At 33.8% G+C, this 25,979-nt stretch overlaps 2 protein-coding genes and 1 long non-coding RNA gene across 10 annotated transcripts; 1 reads left to right on the plus strand and 2 right to left on the minus strand.

The window, feature by feature from the left end:
• Nucleotides 1–366: 366 nt before the first annotated feature.
• LOC105827813 lies at nt 367–16,945 on the minus strand. Of its 8 annotated transcripts, none has more exons than XM_012665963.3 (16): nt 16,560–16,945; nt 14,475–14,640; nt 12,667–14,279; nt 11,345–12,065; nt 9,613–9,766; nt 9,320–9,533; nt 8,783–8,878; nt 7,641–7,878; nt 6,997–7,301; nt 5,282–6,908; nt 4,463–4,752; nt 4,046–4,130; nt 3,623–3,965; nt 3,066–3,306; nt 1,637–2,505; nt 1,193–1,364 (listed from the first exon to the last, which is right to left on the minus strand). In XM_012665963.3, the coding sequence occupies exons 4-16, from the start codon at nt 11,550–11,552 to the stop codon at nt 1,193–1,195; spliced, it is 4,842 nt and encodes a 1,613-aa protein (XP_012521417.1). In that variant the 5' UTR covers nt 11,553–12,065; nt 12,667–14,279; nt 14,475–14,640; nt 16,560–16,945. The 8 variants fall into 8 exon arrangements, with proteins under 8 accessions (XP_012521418.1, XP_012521415.1, XP_012521423.1 ...); XM_012665962.3 differs by having other exon boundaries at nt 12,312–14,279; XM_012665964.3 differs by having other exon boundaries at nt 367–1,364; nt 4,046–4,085; nt 11,345–14,279.
• Nucleotides 14,559–16,351, plus strand: LOC105827814. The gene is made up of 2 exons (XR_001138376.3): nt 14,559–14,693; nt 15,291–16,351. It is a non-coding gene; the product is annotated as an uncharacterized LOC105827814 (long non-coding RNA).
• A 434-nt stretch (nt 16,946–17,379) lies between the features above and the next one.
• Nucleotides 17,380–25,783, minus strand: LOC105827808 (angiotensin-converting enzyme 2). Its single transcript, XM_012665947.3, has 13 exons — nt 25,643–25,783; nt 22,051–22,260; nt 21,796–21,960; nt 21,653–21,731; nt 21,359–21,499; nt 21,075–21,257; nt 20,872–20,966; nt 20,547–20,698; nt 20,191–20,318; nt 19,862–20,108; nt 19,695–19,784; nt 19,508–19,612; nt 17,380–19,391 (listed from the first exon to the last, which is right to left on the minus strand). The coding sequence occupies exons 2-13, from the start codon at nt 22,249–22,251 to the stop codon at nt 18,821–18,823; spliced, it is 2,157 nt and encodes a 718-aa protein (XP_012521401.1). The 5' UTR covers nt 22,252–22,260; nt 25,643–25,783; the 3' UTR covers nt 17,380–18,820.
• Nucleotides 25,784–25,979: the final 196 nt, after the last annotated feature.

Genomic DNA, 25,979 nt, shown 5'->3' on the forward strand with positions numbered 1-25,979 from the left:
ACAATTTTAGTTTGGCTCAAGTTAAATTTTTATATTGGCCCAAGTTTGAAAACCAATGTAGGCCCTAGATTAAAAAGCGAGACAAATCGATATTGAACCAAGGTAGGCGTCCTAACTTGAGCCTCAATAAAAGTAAGGAAACCTAACTTGGCCCTGATTACAACTTAGGTAGAATTTCTACACGGGAAGTATTAAAAATAAAAATTCTCGGGCTTTAACGAATAATTTGCCTACATTACCCCCAAAAGTTTTCGTTTTTGTACGATTACTTTTGATAGAAGTTACTTAGTTAAATCATAAACCAAACTTATATTAATAACATTTCACATTGTGTTAAATTGCACGAGATGTAATTAATAGACAACATACATTGCTAAATATAATCCACAACAGACTTTATTTGATTATATTATATATCTTAACATACATATATATACATATAAATATATATGTTTAAATATATAAATATATATATATATATACATATGCATCAGGAAATACATGAAGCATGTAAAAAATGTGCCGCCATCGCAAAGTGCATGCTGTGAATGGCTTAAATAAAATTAGAATGAAGAATCGTCGATACACAAAAAATATGGACATAAATAAATTTTAAAACGCAGCTGTCTCAGTATATAAACGTCAAAATAAAATGTACACTGCACGTTTGCATTAATAAACTTAATTGCCTATTTCCTAAGATCACAGTTACACACACATTCGTAGTATGTGTAGATTAGTACACACTGTTTTCGGCTTTTTACTTATCGAGGATATGTCGAATCGCGATATCCTCGCATTTGTACATCGTCCTAAAATAAATAAATCTAAATAAATATAATGTTATCTAAAAAAAGTCTATGACTAGGTGATATCTCTGTTTTCGATGGCGCCGCTAGCGATAATACTACTGTCACATATTTCAATAAAAACGAAGTATTCTCGAGTTAACTTTGATGAAAAGTAACTTTACAAGCGCGTGATAATATGCATATTACATCGTACCACTTAAAAATAATTTTAATACACTGTACATCACTTATATCGTCTCCGGGGTATTTAGATAATTTGAACTTTTCAGCTCGTCCTCGCAAATCTCTCATCTTTGTGCCATCTTCGAGGATGAGATTACGTTTACTGCTGTTGGCGTCGAACCACGGTTACAATTGCGAAGGGTTGACGAGAAGAGGGGCTAAGTTTGAATGCTGCGTACACACGCTCGTGGTACCAAACCTCTTCGATCACCTTTCGCGCACAGTAACCATTTATTATCCACTTCCAATATTACTTTCAGTCTCTCCCCCTCTGCGAATGAGAGGTGACCGCTATCTGACGGTGCCCTGTGAGTGAGGGTACGGACTTCTCTGCAATCGAGACGCGTGAACCGTTATCGTATAAATCTAAAGAAAAAAAGAAACAAACAAAAGAGCTAAAATACGAAGCAAAAATAAAAGAAAAATAAAGAAAATCGTAGTGTAAATAAATGTGCAAACAAAACTTATTATTTTTTACTTATAATATTGCTTGTAAAATAAATAAAATATATTTGCAACTAATATAAAACTCGAAGAAAAAGAATAAAGATAATGGATTCTAAAAAAAGTACATGTACGTTCGTGAAATTATCAATACTTACTTGTGTGAATGTTTCGAAACTGGCGTTTTCGAAACAGTAGTAACAGTCGGTCGCGGTAGAGAGGTCGAAACGGCTCGTCTGTGAGGCGAGGCTAGATTCTTGTCACTCAACGTTACTCCGTGCGATTTGTATGGTAAAGAACTTGGGCGTGCAGTGTGAGTTCGCGTCACACCTAAAGTATCCTGATCGACGCGACTAGTACGGCGCGTCACATCTCTTGCTTTCGTATCCGTAGGTTTCTTCAGAGTTGTTTTTGTCGTAAGGAGATTCGTGGGTTTCTTTAACGAAGAAATTCCCGGGGATAAAGGTGATTTTGACGATTTCCCAACAACATTCGTCGTATTGGACTGTTTCACTGGTGATGTGAGTAGTCTAGGTATCTTGGACTTCCCTAATGCTCCAAATGTCCGTACCGGCGAAGAAGGAGTCATCACGGCGGGTTGAGCTTTACTGCCTACTTCTTTACCAATCATCAATTCCCATTTTTCTTGCAGTTTTTTGAACTTTGTTTCGCCGGAGACGCCGTCATCGTCATTCGGTTTAGCATCGGTATTGAAAAGTTTAGATTGCGGTTGCTGCTTGCTTGCCTTCTTATTTAAAGGGGAATGTTCCAGACTATCCGTATAATCTTCGGAATCCTCAGAAGTCAATTTGTCCAATGCATAGAAAGTCTTTGGATTTATGGCACTGAAACGTTTCTTCGCCTTCTGAAGATCACCCTTATGCATAATGTTGCATTTATCATCCATGTTGTAACCGATACAAGACTTTGGTCGTGTCTTTTTCGGACTGGGAACCATCCCGGAAAATTCTGTTTCCTCACCCTCGATATTTTTCATAGTCAAATCGGCGTTTCTAAAACTCATGACCTAAAAATGAATAAATGATATGTTGAATAAATGTAACAATATCGTGTGTACGCAACAATACACAGAAAAAAAAAGAATATTCTATTCTTGTTTTAAGAATATTTTTATTTTCAAAAATGTAAATATTAAAATAAGATTATATTGCTTTAAACAAACATAACTTGCCTATATGAAGAAATTTTGTATAGTTTCAAGAAAAATATATTCTTGTTATTCAGTAATAATTTTCATGAGCTGAGTTGGGAGAAAGAAATATAGCAAAAAAAATGATATCTTCAGATTAAAGATTAGAATTGTTTAATATTACTAAAACAATCATATATTGTATTCTTATCAGATAACTGTTATAATACTAAATTAGAAATATAATATAAAAATTAAGATTGTCATATTCTTTAAAGATTTTTATATTGTTGCTTACATATAAAACAATGATTGCATTAAATAGAATATATTAATTTTAATTTTTAATATTAATTTTAATACTAATTTTATATATATATATATATATATATATATATATATATATGTAAAAGAAATCTTACGATAGGTTCACTTACATTCACGGTATGATTATTCACATTTCCAAAACTGTTTTGCAATTGACGATACTGATACAGAAGATCCAAATGAAATGGACAGAATGCAAGCGGATTCAGAATGTATAACAATGAATCAACTACTTCACGGACATTGGTATTGGCCAAAGCTGCGACGAATAAGCTGTTGTTACTGTAATGTTTCCGTAAAATTGATTCACGTGTGCATAAATACGCAAACCATGCATCCAGAGCTCTTAAACTGAAAAAAAGGATATTGTTAATTTAAAATAACATTGTTTTTGTCACAAAATTTTTTCTTCGAATAAAAATTTTCGAGTCGCATGAGAATGTACGTGAATGTGTATGCCACATTTATTACAAATCGATTATCGACACAGAAAAATAAAAATAATTTACAATTTCAAAAATTCTTCCGCGTATATAAACGTACGCCAATAAAATCCCATAAAAATTTATTTTCAAAAGTAAAAAATAAACTCTACGCTTTTTTTTGATAAATATCCTGATAATTCAACAATATACATATATCGACAGATAAGTAATTTTAAACTTACTTTAACAAACCAAATACAAATGCGTGGAATTTTAACATCCCTTCTGTAATAACATCTTCGCCATTAATTCTCTGCACCAATTCGTTCAACGTCTTCGTAAGAGGTCCTTGTTGAGAACTTGCTTCGACAACTTGCCAAACGCTATTAGTAATTGGTCCGAAAGTTGAATTCAAATGAGGTTTCAAACCATCTGACATAATAGCGTATAAAGCTGGGCACAAGTTACTCAAGCAAATCTGTGCACACTCATTCCTTTCGTTATAATTCGGACGACTATGATTGGAATCGGCGTTCCAATATTTCAATAAAAGATCCACTGCTTTATTTACAGACAACACCATTTCTAGAAAAATTAACACGCCACATTTTAAGGCTCTCAAGATATTTTTAATAGAAAAAAATAAAGAATAAAAATGTGCATACTTTTTTTCTCTTCTAACTCCATCAATCTGTCCTCAGTCACCTGTTCGTGATTTTGTTCATTTACGACGACATTTAAATTATTTAGCTAAAATGAATAAATATTCTTACTTATGCGACAGCATGAGTAAGCTTATTTTGGATAAATGGATAAAAATATCATTTCTTTAAAATCTATGTTAAATCTTTTACTTAAAAAAAGTTTTAATCATGTTTTATTTAATCAAAATATAGATTTTTTAACAACTAAATAATTTTTATAACAAATTTTTATTATTTTTATAGCAAAACATACAAATTTAATTATATTAAATTTATTCTTTAATATCTATTTTGTGTTTTATTAAAATCTTAAAAATAACAATTACTGCTTTTTAAATAAAATTAGATATAAAAGTTTTAAATATATTAGTGATTTACCTTAGCGTCCAGATGTTTTTTTCTTTGGTGAACGGCAAAGCTGACTGTTTTTCTTTGCGACTCTCCCATGTCAATATTTTTAATGAGTGGCTCCTTGTTCATTCTCAAAGCTAAAAATTTCCTTACGTATGATCTCACTTTAACTTCAGCATTATCGATATCTCCATCGCTGCTTTGCGATGAGATTGCACTGCGTTTCAAATACTCTTCTAATTGCCTGATGTCATCTTCGCTGTGTTGAGAAGTTTCTGACTCCGTATTCGCGTTATTCGTAATATCGTTCAATTTTTCTGCAATAATTATATTGTCAACGTATTAAACAAATATGTATCGACAAATAGAGAGTCGAGAAACAGATTGCTCAAAAATTGTACTAGTTAAATATTTCATAAAACTTCACGTTCATACATTTGTTGAACTTGTCACAAAAATTGTTAAAGACAAAAATTGTTTCAAACAGTCTGATCCTTCAATCCCTTTAAAAATGTGTTATCTATTTTTATAACTATACTATTATTTAAAACTTAAATAAATTATTTACATATGTAAGATGTATTCATAACATTCATTAAACAATATATCTTAATATAATGTATTTACTTCACTTTTTTTTACATTTACATTAACCTTTTCTCTATAAGAGCACATTTTTATTTCTTATTGAAATATATTTTTTTATCTAGATAGAAAATCATCATCACAAATTTTTTATATTGTTTTTAAGTACAGATTAATACAATCTGTAATTTTTTTCATTATAAAAAAATTAATACATCCTTAAATCTAAATTTAAATAAATGTCAAATAATTCATCCTTACCTTTAAAATATCTCTCCGCTTCCGTCTCGTCAACATCCTTCTCCGAATCAATCGTTCTTTCGCGACATAATAACTGCAAATCATTATTCATATAGTATGGCTCTTGCAAAGACATTCTCTTGTTTACTTCCACAGATTCTTCCGATTGTTCGCCTACATCTCCCATCTCGAACATGCTGTATCGTTTACTTGCAAGAACCTTGTTCTTCCGCAAAATACTCCTCGGTAACGGCGGTCGTGGCGGTACTCTGCTATTGTTAAAATCAACTTCGCCTTCGTTTTGCGGCAATGATACAGATCGTTTAGGAAGAGATGGACACGCTTGCCTCGTTTGATTCAGCCTGTGCATCTTCTTGTCGTTATTCAACAAACTGGCCTCCGAGCTAATACTGTCATAGCGATATAAATACAATGGATTAATCGCGTTATTCGACAATGGCTGCTGATTCGTCGAAGAGTCAGTTAAAATCGTCGACGAGCCTCTGTACCCGGAAGATGGTTGCGTCGCGGTGCTACTCGTTGACGAAGTATTATTTGGTATAATTTCGCTGATCGGTCGTGTCCTATGACGCATCGGTGGAGACAAGCAGAACAAGGGTCGCTTGACTTCCTCATTAATATTGATGTATCTCGATACTTCTGGTACATCGTGCAAGATCTTTTTGTATTCGTATGGCAGGAGGAACGTCAGCGACTCCCAATCCTTTATATGCGCAAATCCACGTTGTCGTAGAGCGTCGATATCGTTACATGAAAACGGTCGGCTGGAACGAGCGGTGCGTTTCCATTCCATTTTGTTTTTGTCAAATGTGTGCGGTTTCAGTGCGATATTATCAATGTTCGTATCCCTAATCTTGAGAAACGATAAGTCAGGCAATGTATAATTAGGATACACAACGTACACGGGCTTCTTATTGACTGTTGTTTCTTGAAAGAGAGGACCATGTTTCTCTTTCAACGCAGTGAAAATTAAGGAAGTTTGAACTGCGTTATCCTCCATTTCTGTGTTCGCTTGTATACCAGTTGTTCGACAGATCGGATGTTTCTTCTCTATTAAACCAGCCCAGCCGTTTTTTTGTTCAAAGGTACTGTTAATGTCGAAGCTTCGCTGGTCGTTCGTGCAATCAGACTTGGACATACTCTCCGAAAGTTCTTCTACCGACGCGGATGATGTCATTTCGACTTTATCATCTTTGTTCCGTATTGTACATTTTAAAACATTCAAGCTGTCTCTCTGACTTTCCACGTCACAATTATTGATTATGTCGCGCTTGATCCAATTTATAGAAAAATCGTTTTCGGGTACGCGACGCTCACAGATATTATCCGGACCGTTTTGCCGTTGTATCAGAGTATTTGTGTTAGTTGCACTGTCGCTGCCGCTGTTACTGGTGGGCCATCCACCATTGTCACTAGCGGAATCTGACTGATCCAAAGTAAGACTCATTCCCTCTACGCTCATGCTTTTTTGTTTCATAAACAGTCGAACGAGACTTAAGTTTTGCAACTTCTTTGCACTCGTATTTTCACCATTATCCGAACTGTCCGCGTTTGTCGAACGACTCATCGCAGATCCAGAACTGCAGTGCAAACGCTGCATATGATTGCTTGATTCAGCGGAATCAACCTAAAAATAAAATTAATATTACGATAGATTACACAAAATATCGATTGTTACAAGTCACGTAAACAAATTTATCTGTATCTACACTTACACTAAAATTAAGAGGTATATTAGTATGCTGGAATTCATGAACGCGAGACAGATCCGGTAAACTTTGACTCCGCTTATTCATCCTATTGAGTGTCAGATTAGCACTACTCTGCGAGATATCTGGTATAGTGTTATTGTTACCGGAAGGATGACGAGTTATTACTTTGTTCATAGAGGAATGTTTTAGATTGCTCCATGTTGTATATATCTTCGAGTCTGAACATGCCATTGACAGATCCAGCATAGCTTTCATGTCTTTCGATTTATCATAAAATACATCTGTTGATTCATACGTCTTGTGTTTATCTGAAAACAAATAGTGAGCAATTAAAAAAACAGTGAAAAAAGAATGTAGTTAAAAATTTTTTAAAAGAATGTAGTAGAAAAATTTTAAGACAAATAATTTTTACTAATTACTAAAAAAATAATATTCTTTTAAAGATGTTTTTATATTAAATATTAAAGAGTGATAATTAAAGCATTAAATAGACATAAGTTAGTTATATAAAGAATTTTGTATAATTTCAAGAAAAGTACACAGTTAAATGGAATTTGTAAGTTGCAAATTAATACTATTTTTTCTAGTAGTAAATATTTGAAAATAATTTGTATTATTCTGTTTTTATATAGTGGCATATACATTACCATGATTTTCAAAATCTTGAGAGCCATCTGAGTACATAGTCATACTGCCCTCAAAGGCGATGGTATAATTATTTTTGTTATTCGTTTGACAGGTGAGTAACATATCTTCGCAATCCAGCGAATCTACGCTGTAACTACCACCCGGTGGTAACATTGGGGTCTCCTTTACTGGAGAAAATAACAATGACGATTTGCATATGGATATCGTATCAGCGGTGGAACACGCAGATTCTTCTCCCTTTGAATAATAATATGTAATCGTTAAATAAATTGCATTACTATAAAATTAAACTTAATTCTTTTATAATACACATCTAAGTAATCAATTTCACAATTAAGATTAAATCACTGCACTAGTAAATGGAAGTTTAAAAGAAGTATTAAAATAAAACTTCAAAATAATAAATTTTTAATTAATATTTTTTTATGTATAATTTTCATACAAATTCAATTAAAATATTTGTATTATTATTGATATAATATACTTGAAAACTGTATTAAACTATCTTTATTTGTTCATTAACTTTCAATTTCTAATGTTTTCGTTAATTAATGCAGTAATACCTGAAGTTCGAGATATTCTGGAGTCTTGTTATTGTTGGGAATTGTTAGAATTTTGATTAATTAAACTTAATTGAAAGACAAAACCAAATAAGTTTGTTAAAAAAACTTTGGAGTTTTTAAAATCATTCTCTATCAATAGCATCATGTCGTGAATAATTATGTTCCAACAAAAATCGAATAAAAAACAGAAAATATTAATATAGACAGTAAATATAAAATTGTTGCAAGAATCAAACAAGACCAGAAGTTTTTTATGTTTTGCCCTCTTATTTTATGGATCTTTAATGCATTGATTAAAGTTGGCAAGCTTTTGTTCTTATGTAATATATATGTTAGAGAGAAATTATCATATTTACACAATAAACAGTTTGTATAAGAGATTTCTCATTTTTTAAAATTGAACTTTTTAGGCTTGTTTGACTTTTTCTAATTCAACTCTATTATAACACATGTGTATATCCATGCAAAACAAATATAAAGTGGACCTAAGATTGTTAATGAGATTGGTTAAATGTCAAATGTAGGGGAAACACCATTTACAGCAATTGGGTTCGTGCTTTTGTCAGCCATTGTCATACCTGACTACTGGTATGAGGGCTGATGGAGGAACCGATGTCAAGTTTTTCCATGACAGATCCAGATATACTGGCATACTGTTCCCTTTGATAGTTAAACTGTGGCGATAATGGAACAGACATACTAGACTTAGAATATCATATGTAAAAAAAAATTGATTTTAACAAAATTTGATTTTAATATAAAGCTTTATGTAAATTGCTACAAGTTTACAGTGCCACAAATAATATAAAACTTATCCCAAGTAGCAAACTGTTATTATTTTGACGTCATTAATTAGTCATTTACTATTATAAATTTGATATTAAAGATAACATTTATACTATTATAAATTTGATATTAAAGATAGCAGCTTAAAAATCATTAAAGATAACATCATTAAAATAATTTTGTTACACCCACATAACATCAGGCTACACCTTGCTATTTGGAAGAGTTTTATAGTTTCCACACATCCTCATGTTTGACATCCACCAGTAAAATTTAGCTTAGATAAATTTGCAATAATAGGAATTAATATAATTTATGTTTATCTTTACTTCGGAATGCTGAACTGGTTCTGTGCACATAACAGGCAACGCGGTAAGGAGAGTATGTATATCTGCCGTGCGAAAGCTCTCCATGTCAATCTCTGCCAGATTAGCATCCAAATTGCGAGCAAGATCATCATAATAACCCAGATCCTTGGGAGTATAGGAGGCAGAAAGTGACGAGAGAACACTAGGATGGATATGCAGACCTCCATCTCTGTATCTGCAAATTAGGTATCAAGAGTAATGCAATATGCAATATGCAATATCGCTGAAACAGATGTAAGTACTGAATCACTTACCCATAATCAATGAACCATTGATACTCAACGTTGTCCTGAACAAACTCCGAACTGACCAAATCCGGCTGGATGGAATCCGTCGCCGGATTGGAATTGCAATCCGAACCTGGAGTCTGTGGCTCCTCCATCATTACTGTTACGCCTTCTCCTGCGACTAAAGAGGAAACTGGGTCATTGTCACGAGAAAAATAAATATTTACATAATCGCGTATAGAGACGTTTTAAGAGGTAGGTGCGCAATGCAATTTCACTTCCCACGTAAAGTGGGGAATCAAATAAACGAACACGAATAGGCGCGACGACGGTATTCGGATTGAAGAAGCGATATAATAGCAAGAGGGGGTTCCCGCGCTTGCGAGAAAAACGACTTACGGGGATGGCTTACGTCGCAGCTTTCGGCGACATTAGCGGAACGGGGCAACCACGTTTGTCGAGCGGAACTGGACGATTCGTCAGCTCGTGTCATAAAAGTCGCGGAAAAGTACGACCCGCCGCGCATCGTCTGGAGTTTCGTAACCCTCAATCCCACGGAGTGCACCTCGGCATCTCCCTCTTTCTCTCCCTCCCCGTTAACTCGGAACAAGTGACTCCGCGTACTCGCGACGCACGTAATCACGGAGATTCCGTCCTCTGTCCCGAGACTCCCGAGCACAGGCTCATCAAACTTTACGATCCGGTTATCGTCGCGCACACCGACACGAGACTTATGAGACCATGTCCACAATCCACATCTGCTCGTTTTCGTTGCACGGACTGCACCTTCCCGCGTTCCCTGCACTTGACACGAGATACTGGAACACCAGTTATCCGGATATTGATCCCTCCTTCCTATTTCCTTCACCCCCGCAACAATCGACGTTGCAGCGTGTGAACAGAGATCTAATCGGAATTTATACGAAAGAGTAACAGCTGTGTTGTTTTGACTTTATCCCACCATCTTGACTCTCGGAACGAAGGGCAGAAAAGTTCGCCGTACGATCGAAGAGAATTCGATTTTCTCTAGCTCTCTTCTCTCAATCACATTTGTTGCAATATTTATATTTTTTTCAACTCCAAAATGTATGTGTATATCTATTTCGATTTAGTTTCAAAATGTGCAATAAAAGAAATAAAAAAACATCAGGTTTGTTAAAAAATCGATTTTTAATTGTATTTAATTTTTTTAATTGTTTCAAATTTATTTACGAATATTTAAATATATTCAATATAAAATTTGCTCAACTAAGAGGAGTAATTAATATTTCATCTGGTCGTACAGAAACATTATTTTTACATTAAACTATAAAATTAAAAATATAAAATGCAGTATAAAATAATTCGAAAATAAGATCTTATAAATTATAGTTTGCTCGTCATTTTTTCGTAATATAAAACTCCTGCAATTTCCTAACCTATTTAAAAAGGATTCGTAGCGTTATTGAAAACATTATATACTTTATTTTGTTTAAATTAGCATGTAATGTAAATCTGAGAAAATTTAATTCAAATTAAATTCGCGCGCTCGACTCGATACAACTTGATCTCGATGTATTATCGAAGATTCGATTCGATTCAATTCGACCTCGCAAAAACGCTTATTCGCGCGTATTCAACAGCAAATTATTTCGTTTTCGTCTACGATGAAGAAAAACAGAGCGCCAAATAATAATAGATCAATCAATTCACCCATCTTTCATATTTCATTGACAGCTTTCTAAAAACTTTCTGAAGAGATGGGCATCGGTGTCCTTACGTTTTCGCGCGATGTACTTATTATCGTTGTAGGACGGTTGGCGACGGTGCCTATGGTGTCGCCTGCTGCACCGGCCGCACCGCCTGTCGCAGCAAGTGGATGGTGGCAGCGCCGGCAGCGGCGACGGCGGCCGCGCCGTGGGACTCGTCCGGCCCACGGAGATCTCTGCTATCTTCATGACGATGCACAGCAGCAGCACTAACATCATTCGCCGACGAGTATCGTCCGATTTTGCGCCCCCGGCCGTCTCCGCTATGCCATATTAGCGTTTTCCGTCCGCGCGCGCAATCGTACGTTGAGTCACCAATCGACACCGAACAATGCAGAACAGCAATGAGATACGGATACCCTACGCTTTTTTCTTAACACGTCGCAACGAGCGGCGACGTGCGACGACGCAAGATGCGCATCTTCTTCCTTTTATTTATTTATTTATTTTTAATTCTAGATTCTCCGTGATTTGCTTTCTTCGACTTCTTCCGCGAGGCAGATTTTCTCCGGTCCGAGCGGACGGTCCTCACATCGGATGTCCTCAAGAAAAAAGAATTTTCTGGAATATCCTCAGCAGCTCAGCGACACGCCATTTAAGATCGTTAACTATAGCTGTAGGTGGTTGTAGAAAGAGCGAGAAAGAGAGCTTGCGTTTCAAAACTTCCGTCCGCCTCCGCCCCCAAATATATCGTGGCCAAATTAAGAACCGGCGGCTTAAATAAATGTCAGACTGAAATTTTACAGTTTCGTAATTCGTACACGAGAATACGAATATTACGGCGTAACGCGTCAATTATATGAAATTGCGCATTACATGTTCAGATATTTGTTAAATTTTATTTATGGCGATTTAAAAAAAGTCGAAAATTCTCACAACCACGAGACGAATAGATGCGTTAGTCAATTTGCTTTTATATAATTTTGAAAAGAAACGCGAAAAAGGTTTAAAGAGAAAATTCCATAGGTCTGGAACAACCTGGGTGTATGTGTGGGTAAATTCCGTCTGGCAGATTGGCAATTTCGCATCTAACTGATGTTAGCAGGATCGAGCGAGATTACTCGCGAAGAGATTATTCGTGAACGGGAAGTTCCAGTTATACTAATCGATCGACAGACACGATGAACGACCTCGCGATGAGTTTCGATGCATTCGACCGTATTTCTCTTCGGTAATTAGTAATTTCTAGTGGTACTAAGAAGGATCCCTTCCCTGCGTCAATCGACGGTCGCGCAATCTAAAGGAAATTGTTTATCACTCATCGAATTTCAGGGACACTTCTCGTCGTTTACGAGGCGAAGACTCCCCCCCAAGGATGAAGTAATCGTCGTACCAAATAGGAGAATAATATCGAGGGATAAAAATCGCGCAAAAACTGCACAACAACAACAACAATAACAACAAAGGGCTCGCTTATCGCGCACGATCTTATTTTCGAAACACTCCTTGTTCGGTCCAGTCGGCCGATTTGTCGCCGAGCGATCGATCACTTTTTTCTTTCTTTCACTACTGAGAGTCCCGATCGGCGAGAATTAATTTTCCGCGACGGGCCCTGAGTCAGACTGCTCTCCCGCATGTCCCGCGTCTCGCGGGAGGGCGTTTGCACACGGCACCACACGACGCCGGACTCTAATCTCTATTAATAAATGCTCGCACCGCCTCTCGTGTATCACGGACGTGAGGAAAAGAGATACAGAGAGAGAAAGAGAGAGAGAGAACGGTCCTGCTCCGAATGCGCTCCGAGGGCTCGGCTTCGTGCGAGCGCGACGATCGCGCGGATCCGAGCAGATCGCGGCAGACACCTCATCGCACTCAGCATCGTCACTTGTGCAAAAAAAAAAACGCTCGCTGATGCACCGACCAGTACTGACCCGTACTCGCCGAGCATGTAAATCACACGCGAAATCAAAAACTGAAACGGAGGCTATAGGCTTTTATCGCGCGGCGATCGTCACATAGGTCTCTAAAACTAAAAAAACGCGTAAAAATTTTTTGTTTTAATTTTGCACATGTGTATGTATAAAATTGGAAATTTTATGTTTTGGCGTACGTCTCGCTAAATAAAATATATGCAAATTTTTAAGTTTTGTATGAAACTACCCTTTTATCTTATTTAACGACATTTCAAAAACATAAAAATCTTGATACAACTTTGATACAGATACGTATTAAATTAAATAAGTAATTAATTTTGCAGAAATTTTTTAATTTTGAATTATAGCTTCGTACGAAATGAAGAGAGAAAAGGCTATATTTCGTCAAAAATCGTTATAAAAAGTTATTGGTATTGCTGCAATAAGCTTTTAGCGAAAGTACGCGAGTGCTTTAATCTCTCCGATCGTAGCGTGTCCCCGATCTTAGATCTCGTACGATCAGCACGCGACATCGCGTTCATTTCAACCGCGTTTGCATATCCCGGAATTGCGGGGAAAAGAGACACGCTACTCGAAAGCTCCGTTTGACCTCGGTATCGAGGAAACGATCGAAATTTTGGTTCTATTCGAGCGGAATTCGTTAAATTCTTACTGAAGCGTTGCAAATTCCAAGTAAACGCGAGACATAAAAATTTCTTAATTTTTAAGGATTACATAAAAATTTGAATTAACATTTGCAAGACGTTTCATTTCCACTTAGCTTGCATTTTCAACAAATTAGAAATCGTCTCTTTTCATGTAGTAGAAATGCGCGAGTTATTTAGATCCGAGAATTACTACCCACATGACTACGATAAATAGTGTTTTAACCTTTCATTATAAATGCCAATAACGCGCATGAGTTATTGGTTTAACAAAATTATTAAAACAAGATTAACAAAATAAGATTTGCGCGTCCGCAGCTTTCTTCTTTATCGTCGCGCGAAAAATTCATTAACCTCCGCAGATAAATAAGAGTGTCTGACTTACCAATCTGATTTCCGTCAAGACAAACGACGTCCGTCAGTAACACCTAAAAATACGATTAATGTTTATCTATATTTTTGCCTATATTTTAGTGGAACTTGATGAGCGTTTTACAACAATTAGAGTTATTTTATCCATACGTCGACTGGGCTTTAATTTAATTGATAAGATTGTTGAGCCAACAGAGCGGAATAGCTAGTATATAGCAAGATGACGCATTATAAAAAGATCAAACACAAACCTGTTTGCCAGATCCAGCAGAATCCAGGCTGTGTGAGTCGCTGGATCGTTTTTTCTCTCAGATGACTTGTTCGTTCAATGGTAATCGGCGTGCGAAGTAATTTACGTCAAAAGTTTCCATAATTCCATCCAGTACGTTGGTCGCGTGAATGACGTTAACGATGACGCTGCAAGTAAGGACAGTGAAACGTGTAGCGATTGAAGGTGCTAACAATAAGAAGTATGTATCTTCCTACTTGCATCCAACCACGTAAAAATTTTAATAAAATATGACGTTATCGCGAACCATTCCTATCTACAACATGCGTTGATATGATAATTAAATTTACGCCTTTCTCTGAGAACAGGTAATTTACGAAAAAGCGTGAAATACAATGTCGTGTTCAAGGTATCGGTAAAGCTTCGCCTGATATTCAGTGTTGATAAAATTTACTCTTTTCCGAAGAGATCTAGAAAAATCGACATTTGTTAAAATAATATATATAAAAGCTATAAATTTGAAACTTGTACAGTCTTGTTTTTGATATTTAATTAATATTTAATTGTACAAATTTTTTCGAACATTAGAAAAAATAATTCTGATAATCATTTGCAAGTGAAACAAAATATCGTCTCGTGTTATTCTGATTTATAATACAGAAATTAAATGTAGAAGCACAAAAATACATAAATATAAATTTTCATCAATCTATAACTGAATTAAAAAATTGATTTTTGCAACAGTGTAATTTCGTGTTGAATCGCATATAAAAAGAGTTAGGAGCTATATTGGTGCAATCGGTCCTGATTGTTAAAAGTGTGACTTTAATTATTGCAGCGTCAATGCCACCACGGATGGTCGATAGCTGCCACTGGTTGGAAACACGATGAGATGCAATGAGGCATATCTCAATGCATTTTTAAATCGAAACACTCCGCGAGATATTTTTAGCTGCTGTGATCGCGATCAGCCTGGATATTGGCTTTGGAATGCTTGAGACTAATTAGCATGTAACTCACAATGAACATCCGTCTCTCCTCATGATATTATCCATTAAGACATCATTTCTTGAAATGATGTTAAGATCACAGATTTGTTGATTTAAAATTTGTGTCGAAAATTCAACATTTTCAAGTAATAATAAATTACGCATATATTATAATGTAATAGGAGTTTGATATATTTTTCAATATTTCTATTAAAAAATACTCGCAAATTTTCGGCCTATTTTCAACATTGAGACGAGGGACTATTTCTAACTAAGTATGAGAAAATAAGTGGATTTTTTGGTGAATTTGAACTGATTGAAATTAAATATCCAAAAGCAAAACTTTAATTCTCTTAGACTGATATCTATTGTAAAGAAAGTGAAATTTCTAGGAGAACATCTTTTACCAAGAGACCGATAAAATATAAGAGGAATCATATTTGTATTTGTTTGAATCAGAAACTTAATTATTATGAATGTATATAACATATGATTTTATAATCGTTAGAAAGATTTAAGCACCTGGCTCAGAAATGAAAATAAACAAAATAAAGTAATAATTTATGCGATTGTTACATTGTATGAAATTAAAATCTGTAAGTAAACCTTTTCGAATTTTTATAGAATCGGAAATCGATACATTATTTTTGTAGAGAAAAACAGTTGGAGCTACAGGAAACGAATCGTTTCTGATATATTTTCACATGAATAATACGTCGCAAGAGTTTTCAATGCAATTGCTCGATGCGTCACAATAGCGTTTCTCAAAGATAGAATGAACCGTACGAGAACCATGTCTTGTTGGTGTTGCCGGTTTAAAGGGTATCTCCTCATTGATTTTACAGAGGACTTTCGAGGTCAATGACGTATTATGCTCGCACATCTCAATGACTCTTGACAATCAGGGACCGAAAAGAGATGAGAAAGAGAAAAAAAGGATGATTCTACATGCAAAAGCACTAATCTTGTGACGGCCACGCGTAAAAATCACGATCTCGCGCGAAAAAGATGCGAGAAAGAGAGAGAACGCAGAAACGCCCACGTACTCTCGTCTCGCCTCGTCTCGCCTTGCCCCGCGACCGAAACCAGTCGATATTAGAAGCAACTAACGTACTCACGTTCATGTTAAAGGGAGCAGCTGATGTGCTATTTGCACAACCGACGCGTAAATTAGGGCGTCGCGACGAGGGCTCGTCGGTTACGTCGTTAAACGACGATTCGATTTGATCGTCGCGCGTTACTGGCCGATTATCGAATCTCAGGACGAGGCACACTTTCGTAAATGTATATTCCGAGTCACTGGAATCGAAGCTAGAACCCCTCCCTGGTCACGACACCCTCGTGCGACCGCGAACGCGCATGCCTCCGCGAAAAGGGGATGATCCCTCTTTCTGTGTGCCTCGAGCTTCTCTTTCTTCGTGCGCCTACAAACGTAAAAACGTTTGTCCACCCAGAATTAATAAATCAGCTTTTCTTACATTTATATCTGACAACCGAAATTAGCAAAATTATTCATTTTTTTAATAAAATCTAAAAACCAGTATTTTCTGAAAAAGTTGATAAAAACTAATGTCTTCTATTAAAAAAGATAAAATGATTAGAAAAGGAACAATAAGAAAATGTTAAATGGGTCATTCAAAAAAAATTTTTTAAAATTTATATTCCAAAATAAAATCCATAATAGGAATTAACATAGTAAATAAATTAACTTTTTGTTACAAGATGTTGAACAATAATAAATAATGAAAAAAATTCTTTAAAGTATAAAGCAATATTTTTTTACTGTTTATTTACAAAATTAAAAAAATTGCTCTTAATCTCTTTTTATATAAGTTTTCTCTTAACATAAACACAATAATTTTCTCTACATAACAAGCAGAACAAAATGTTAGATCTTAATTAATATTTTATGAGAACCCAATACAAAAAATGACGCAATTATCGTTTTAACGATGGAAAAGTTTATTTAATTAATAAATACAATGTATTTCACGCTGTATTTCTACTTAATTTTATTCTTACAGTTTTAATTGCATATATATAATTTTAAGAAATAAGCAAGACAACGCGATTTCTTTGGCACAATCGCATAGATTATTAAATAATTTTTTAATTACATCTGGAATATTGTTTATTGTTCTATCGAACAAACGTACACAAGACAGATGTATAAGATATTTTTATAAAAAAATATAAATATTTTCATAATGATATGTAAATATGTACGTACAAGCATAATACTCGAAAATACAATACTAAATATTTATAGAAAAATAGTCTACTTATACGCTAAGTACAATGAAATATTCAATCATTCTTATCGTTATGTATATAAATTCTATGTCCTTAATCACCTTTCTTTTCTCAAATGTCTCTTTGCAACTATCAATTATGTATGTACAACACTTTCGTAGCTTTCTTATATTTATTCTGTTACAATCATAATACGGGAGCAATAACCTGAATTAAGGCATTACAAAACAAACAGGAATTTTATATATATATATATATAAACTAAGAAAACATAGGTATCTTTCTACTTACGACAAAATTACCATCAGAGATTTTAATCGTAAATTGAATATTATAAAAATAAAACATTTATGCAAAATAATTTTATTACTAAAAATAATTATAGACCTTTATTTAGAAAATGAAAAAAATTGTTTGAAAACTATATGTCTTAATATATTTGCTATTATAAAATTAATTTAGTTCAAGCATAAGTTAACTTTAAAACATGATTAAAAAATAATATTATTTTTTAAGTATAATCCTTAATATAATATTTAGTATTATAAAATTAATATTTAATTTTGATTATTAGTTAACAAATGCTAATCAGCTTCGTTATAATTAATTTGGAGTCAATAATATGCTGATGGTAAGTCTAAAAATTCGAGGTAATCGTAATTAAAGAAATACTTGATACTAAGTGTTGTATACAATACTCGTATTTTGTATATATAATTATATTATATATAAAAATTGAAAACTTATTTGTTTCAGATACTTCGTGTCCGACACTACTTGTATTATTTTAATTACCTACAATGATAGGCTAATTAATAAATCGATCAAGAAAGAAATATCTAGTATCAGAATTTTTTAAATATGTAAGAAGTAAAAGTTCATTTCTGGATAAGATTTGGAGGTAGAGATACAAGGCAAATGTGATTGAGCTAGTTAACCATTAGTGATGTTCGAAAAAAAATACAAGGAACATTACTAAGGAATGCACGAGGTCGAATACTCCAAAGAGCGATTAGAAAACTACTCCCTTAATGAGAAATTGTTGCGATAATAAATTAAATGATCAAAATTCTCTTAACGCCTAAATGCGAGAAATAAATATGTTTAGTAACAAAAATTTATATCGCTAAACGTATCGTCTATTTTTTGGCGTTTTACGACATCTTCGTCTTCCGAAAATCGCAATAATACAGATGACTACTATCGCAATAAGAATCGCGCTTATAGCCCATACCGCTTTACTAGTACTAATCTTTGGTGTGCTATTTTCTGTACTGTTCAAAATATCCGGCGTTGACGTTTTGCCAAGAGAAACTGGAGTTGTTAAATCGGGCCCAAAATTTTGCGGCTTATCTTCCATGTATATGGATGATTTAGATTCTAAAGATTTTTCTACTTTTGATTGCATATTTTTCGCGTTACTTATTGTCTTGTACGATTTTGTTGTTATCCTGCGTGTGATAATCGAAGGCGTTGTAGTGGGAGTATTAATTTCTCGCAAAATATGTTTCTCCAATTCTTCAAGCTCTTTATCTGCCATTGCTCCAGATTTATATTCCAAGTTTTCATTTTCTTCAATGAATTCCTCCAGCGGTGAAAAATAGAGACTGAGCGGATCTGCAGATATATCATCTATATCGACGAATGTATTCAAAAGATCTTGCCATTCGCGAGATCCGCTATGTTGAATCATTTTTCTATATATAAATATAGAAAAATTAATAAAAGTTTATCGTAAACAATTTCTTTATAGAAATACATCTTTTTAAAAAGGATGTATATACATTGTTATTTTTATGTTATGTCAACTTACATTACATTGCCATTCATTAGTTTTCCATCGATGTTATATCGGACTTCGGTTGAATCCATTATATATTCATATAATTGGAAAGACAGCATTATGCCAAGAATTTTGCTGCGTTGATAGAATACTTTTTATTATCACTGTGATAGAATGATAGATGAGATTGTATATTTCAATATATTAGAATACTTACGGAAGATATGGTTTATTTCTAACAATATGACTATCGTCCATGAAAGTAGGATTATCCATATCAGCAGAAGAAACACCTTCATATTCTTGCCTGATATACATAATTATAACTTTAAATATCATAGTTATTATATAAGCCATGTCGATTTCTATTAAATGTCACAATACCTGTATTTCCACCAAGATGTTATCAAATCCATCGGATCTGTGATATTCTCTTGAATCGCATTTAATCTCCATAAATCGGCAGAGTAATAATACGCTAATCGAGGAAGTACATTCAAAGCGGTTATCATTAAAGATACGATCATTTGTTGCTCATTATCCTTAGTGCTGTTCATTAAATCGGTATGTTTGAACCACGCAGGGCTTACTGATAATATCCCAAGTAGCGTCGATATACCTTCTTCTAATCCTGTAGAATCAAATATCTTTAATGTCGAATTGGTCTAACATTTTGTAGGCAATCGCTACGTATGTTTAATAAATCTTCTCACCTGAATATCTGTTAACTATATCGAGAACGGGAGTATTTTCTATCGCAATTTGATTGAATAATACTTTTCCAACATCCTCGTATGCTGTTAGGAAATTGCTTATTGTGGCTTTGGAACAAGTAGAGACTCTAAAATAATATTTCAATTTAGGAAAGTGTTATCTGGATTACTGTCTCGGTCAATAAACAAATAAAAAATTGATTATTGAACCAATTTAAAGTCTTATTATTTTAATATTTTTCTTAAACTTATTCACTGATGATTGTTCGGCAACTAATGCAGTAATTCTAATTTGTGAGAAATATTTATAATACTAGATCAGAAATATTAAAAATGATCGATTTTGATATACATACCTCATTGTACCATCTCGACAAAAGTTTAATAAACTAGATGGACACTGTTGATTAAATTCGCTCTTATCCCAAAATTCCGCTTGTGGAACTTGTTTTAATAACATTAAACCTAAACTGGATGCAGTCTTGTACAAAGATTTTCCCACATATTTCTATGAAATTTACCAGAAAATTTCAAGTATTATTAGAAAAATTTTAATTATATAATTAGACAATTTTCAAGTATTACTATATATTACAAAATGTAATTATAATCGATTTAGTTTATAGAACATATAGTTTACAAAAGTATTACTATATAGTTTACAGAAAACAGCAACTCTACCTTTTTCCAGAGATTTTTTTTGAGATCATAAATTAACTCTGAATGGGGTAAAATATCTGATGATATATCTGTCCACTCATATCCTTGTAAGCTGCCTTTCGAATGAAACCATACAAATTACACAATAGAGTTAGATATTAAAAGTAAAATATAAAAATAAAAATTATGAAAATTTTACGTTGTATGTACTGTTGCTATCATACCGAGTAAATAAGCTGGAAGCGTATCGTTTATAGTAATATTGTATTTTCGAGCCAAGTTTGTACCAATAAATTTTACAATCTTCTTGTGAAGATTATTAATCCGACTCCATTCACTATTTATTTTGTCATATCCATCGGGGTGTCCTGACAGCATTTCCCAATAATTCTTAATATCTTCGACATCTATGAATTGAATATTTGAATGTTACACTCATTAAAAATGCAATATGCATACTTATAATTTGGATTTTACGTATAAACGTAATATATCTTTTTATACTAACCATTTTCTTTTGCGGCTTCAGCAACGAGCAGCAAATTGTTTGAATAATTTGCCACCAATGGTAAAAACTGACGATGCCAAGCGTTCCAGGCAGCTTGCTTATCTTCTAATTTTCCACTATGAGAAAGCAAATATTCCACACCTAAAGTTATATGTTTACTAATTAATAGTTATATCATACAATTTATAAATTACTGTATTAAATCTTCTCCAATATAAAATATTTCTTTCTAATTAAATTTTATTTTTAACATTTTATATGCGATTTATATATATTAATATAATAAAAATATACCTTCTCGTGAATAGTTATGTGACTTATTCACGTGACTAATTGATCGTTGCAATTCCACGACGCCAGCGAATTGTATAAACTGTAAGATAATTATAATATAGTCAAAATTAGTTTTTAAATCAATTTGTCAAGAGACCTCTTACCTTTTTCCAATCTTCGTTTTTTAATAATGTATCACCAGGTTTTTCAATTACATCATATTTATATTGCAGAGATGAGTCTAGCTGTTCTTTTGTATTTTTTATTTTATTGATTACTTCTTTTTTTTGCATTTTCGTAAATTCTGTATAATTACATTGTTGCATCTCCTAAAATATAGTGACACAGGATTTTAATTTATAGGAAAGAAAATTATTCTTATGGATTAAGCAATATGAAAATTTAAATAATAAATTTACCCATGATGATAATGTTTTGTTGGAAGGTGACACAATAAATGACCACTGAACGTTGGCAATGTTGTAGCATGCATCTTCGTAATCTAACTCGGTTAATTCGAAGAAAGCTTTAGCTTCGTCTTCCACGGGAGTTTTTTTACGTGGGGCAGTAGTTACAAAGACAACGAGATTAAGAACGATCCAGCTCCATTTTGACAACATCTCTTTGATCTACAAATAAAATATTCACACGTTATTGTAAAATATACGTTATGTTATATTTAGATTTGTTACTTTAAATTCTAAAGTGATTACAGTAGAAGTTGTAGTAGAAACGACTAAATGTATTCAGAAATATAATATTGACCTGTTGATTAAAATTGATGAGGATATTCATATGGATAATTTATTATCGTTGTAATACTAACGAAATAATAAATTATGTATGTATATATGTTAAAATCGCGCCTCTGTCTGACAAGGAAATGAATTTCTAAGATTTATTTCTGTAAAAGTAAATACAGGAAGGACGCTGATTTATCATTAATGTGCACATTAAACATTCTGTCATTGATTCGCTTTAGCGATAATAAAGAATGATGCGCGATTTAGAAACCTTTACATTTATGGTGCAAGATACGTCCAGGTATGCTGTAATATCATTATCAAACATTACACGGCCAATGAATTAGTCATCCGCGCTGCCATTGGCCATGATGACTCGTTCGATGCGCGCGTAATTCTACGAAAAGTAAAACATTGAAGATTCACGATGTTCTTAATTTTTTTTCAACGAGAAATGGAATGTTCGAATAAATTAAATTTCAAAGTTGGTAGTTGAAAAATTCTGCTAAAGCTTTGAATGATAGCTTATTAAATGATAACATTAATTGCTAAACTACTCGTAAAAATTCTATAGAATATTTTACTATAAGTATTAAATAATTATAACAATAAACTCGAAATTATTAAATTAAATTAGAGAAAAAATAAATATTAAGTTATCTGTATACAAATGTTTATGTTTAATATATTAAAAAATGGCATTTTTTCCATGTCTCGTAGCAAATAAAAATTAGTGCACGTTTATAATAATTTTAAATTTTTATATATACTTTCTTAGTTCTACTATTAACTGCCATATTTCATGAATTAATAAAAAGAAAAAACTTCAAACAAACGGATTAGTTAAATCATATTAAAATCATGTTAAAAGCAAGCGTTTAATAACTGAAATCAAATGTGCATTCATAACGTTTAAATCATGTGCGAAATGGCATTTTTATTATTTTCATATATAAATATTTAATAAATAAATACTTGATTACAAGTGCGAATTTCAGCTACATTTGCAGTTTTTAATTGTATGCAGTTCCGCAATTAAAGATTCAGTTTTATATCGTGTTGCAATTCAAGAAAAACATTGCGATGCTAGTGACTGAAAGTGCGATTTTGCGTTGCATTTAAGATTTTAAATTGCACACGATTTCGCAATTAAAGATGCAGTTGTATATCGCGTTGCAATTAAAGAAAAAAAATTGCGATGTAGCAATATAAATCGCTAAATCGCAAATCTATGCTTATTACTTGTGTATTAAAGCATTAAATTTATATAGAATTATTACATAACACACGATGATTTGCCTCGGCATTGCTGATAGAAGTTATTTCGTAATACACCAAATTGTTGTGGTCAACTGGAATGAATTCTGATTCTTGACATTAAGCTTGCGGTATATAAACGAGACAATTTAATAGTCTATTACGTCTTCGAAAATACATTGGACAAAACTAGTGCGAGAAATTGTTCGCAGTTGTTTTGAATCTAGTGGAAATTCTAAAATAACGTTTTACTTCAGCAATGTATTCTTAAATTGTAAGGAATATAAAATTAGGCAAGTAAGCTTCGTAAATATTTTGAAAGGATAGAATTCAGATATTCCCATTGTCGAACCATACATCTCCAGTAAGAAGCTTACATAGCACAGAAAGTTGTGATCGAGCCAAAGAGACAATAAATCCCTGAATGTGATTTAGAAAGAGAGAGAAAGAGAGAGAGAGAGAGAGTGTGTGTGTGTGTGTGTATGTGAAAGAGTGTAAAATTTATCGTATATTATGCGCGCATGCTTGATCCATCGTATCAGTGACGATTGTGAGATATATTTCTGTCTTGGCCGCATTCTCTGAATGCAACGCGGTTCAAGAATCGGTCACAGTCAATCACCAGAAACCATGCTCGATCATTCGCGATGATTTTTTTTCATCCGACTACTCACTCAAGACCCACAGACATTCCCGTATTAAATGAAAACGAATGTGAACGTTAAAGAAAACGAAAAGAAACCTGTTCCTGCGCGACCAACGCAAAAGAATACCTAGTAGAAATCTCTATATATTTATTTAGTTTTTATTCAAAATTCTTCGACTTCGAAGTGCCAGATGATTCAAGAATTCTTCCCCAGATTCGGGTTTCGTTTTATTATCACAGGGAATTTTTAAGGAGAACAAAAAAAGTTGAAAGGAATTTTTAACAGTTTTTAAAAATATTTGTAACATGTATATATATAAAATGACAAGACACAAATTTGGTGGAAAATCTCCCAACTCTCGAAGTTACATTTCTCTTGAAGAAAGTCCTTTTTCGATAAATCTTTTCGAACGACCTAGCATAAATTTTTGTTACTGAATAATTCATCAATAACCTTTAAAATCAAAACTTCCTCTTTCTTTTGTATTTATATCTAAAAAAAAAAAAAAGACAAGCTAGCGACGAGGAAACGAAGTGATTTCTAAGTAATTTCGATCCAGAAGAATCATCGATTGTTAAATGGGACGTATTAGTTTTAATTTCATGCTAATGTTCGATACGATTAACTATTTTTCTGAAGCGTTCTTTTTTCTTTTTGTGCACGTGCTCGTTTTACTTCTGCATGGAATGCTTTTTAATGAGCGTCTTCCTGTTTTGTTGGCGAAACTAAAATTTCCATTTATAAATTGCATTAGTTATAGCGGAATGCTGAAATAACTTTCGCGTTCGTTTAATTGGCTCTCGTCGCATTATGACGAATCGATTTTTGCCCTCGAAATATCTCGCACCGCGCATAAACACTTTTCACTCGAGAATGATTTTCGAAAAAAAAAAAAGCGATGTAAGGTGTAGTCTGCCTGATGGTTATCAGTCTGGCGAGGTTGCTTTGGCGTAACAGTTAATTTGCAATAAATGCAAATGTCATTCAGCTACACGTGGAATATTCAATTGTCGAGCAAATAAATATTAAAGAAAAGGAGGAAATAACGAATTCTTTTAGCTTAACTCCTTGCACAATTCGTCTTTTCCCTTTTTTCTCCAGTGATAAAAGAAATGAGGGGAGAGATAAACAGAATGCAAAAAATTCAATTAGGCAGACCTATTATATCTCGTAAGGAGAGGAAAGAAAACTCGAGATATATTCGTGTTATAATCGCAATCTCGTTTACTCGCATACTTTTCGCAGTCGAAATGAAACGCGCGTCGAGGCCTCATATGATTTCGAGGTAGAAATAAGAGGCGATGGAAAGATGTAAAGAGAAAATATAAACAGAATGAAAACTAAATAAAATAACTTGTATTTACCGTTTGTAGTCGAGCGTCGTCGCGGCTGGATTCCCGCGCGTTTCAGCAGGCACGTTCTTGCTCCGACCGACAGAAGCGGACCCGGGACCGCGAACGCGGGCAAGGAGAGCCGACAAAGCGAGCCTGACGAGATGATGATTGTCTTACGATGGTCAAAGTACGTCGAGCGATTAGTCAGGGAAGGTCCACTGATCGACGGACTCGTAGCGGCTTAATAGGCCGGCGTGCGCGCGTCACACACGTTATCGAGATACATATACGATACACGTCCACGCTTCTCTGACGTCGCGCGACGCGCACCGCACGGTTGTCGTGTGACTGACTGGACTGACTGACT

This window comes from Monomorium pharaonis, chromosome 8, assembly GCF_013373865.1.
Source record: "Monomorium pharaonis isolate MP-MQ-018 chromosome 8, ASM1337386v2, whole genome shotgun sequence".
NCBI lineage: Eukaryota > Metazoa > Arthropoda > Insecta > Hymenoptera > Formicidae > Monomorium > Monomorium pharaonis.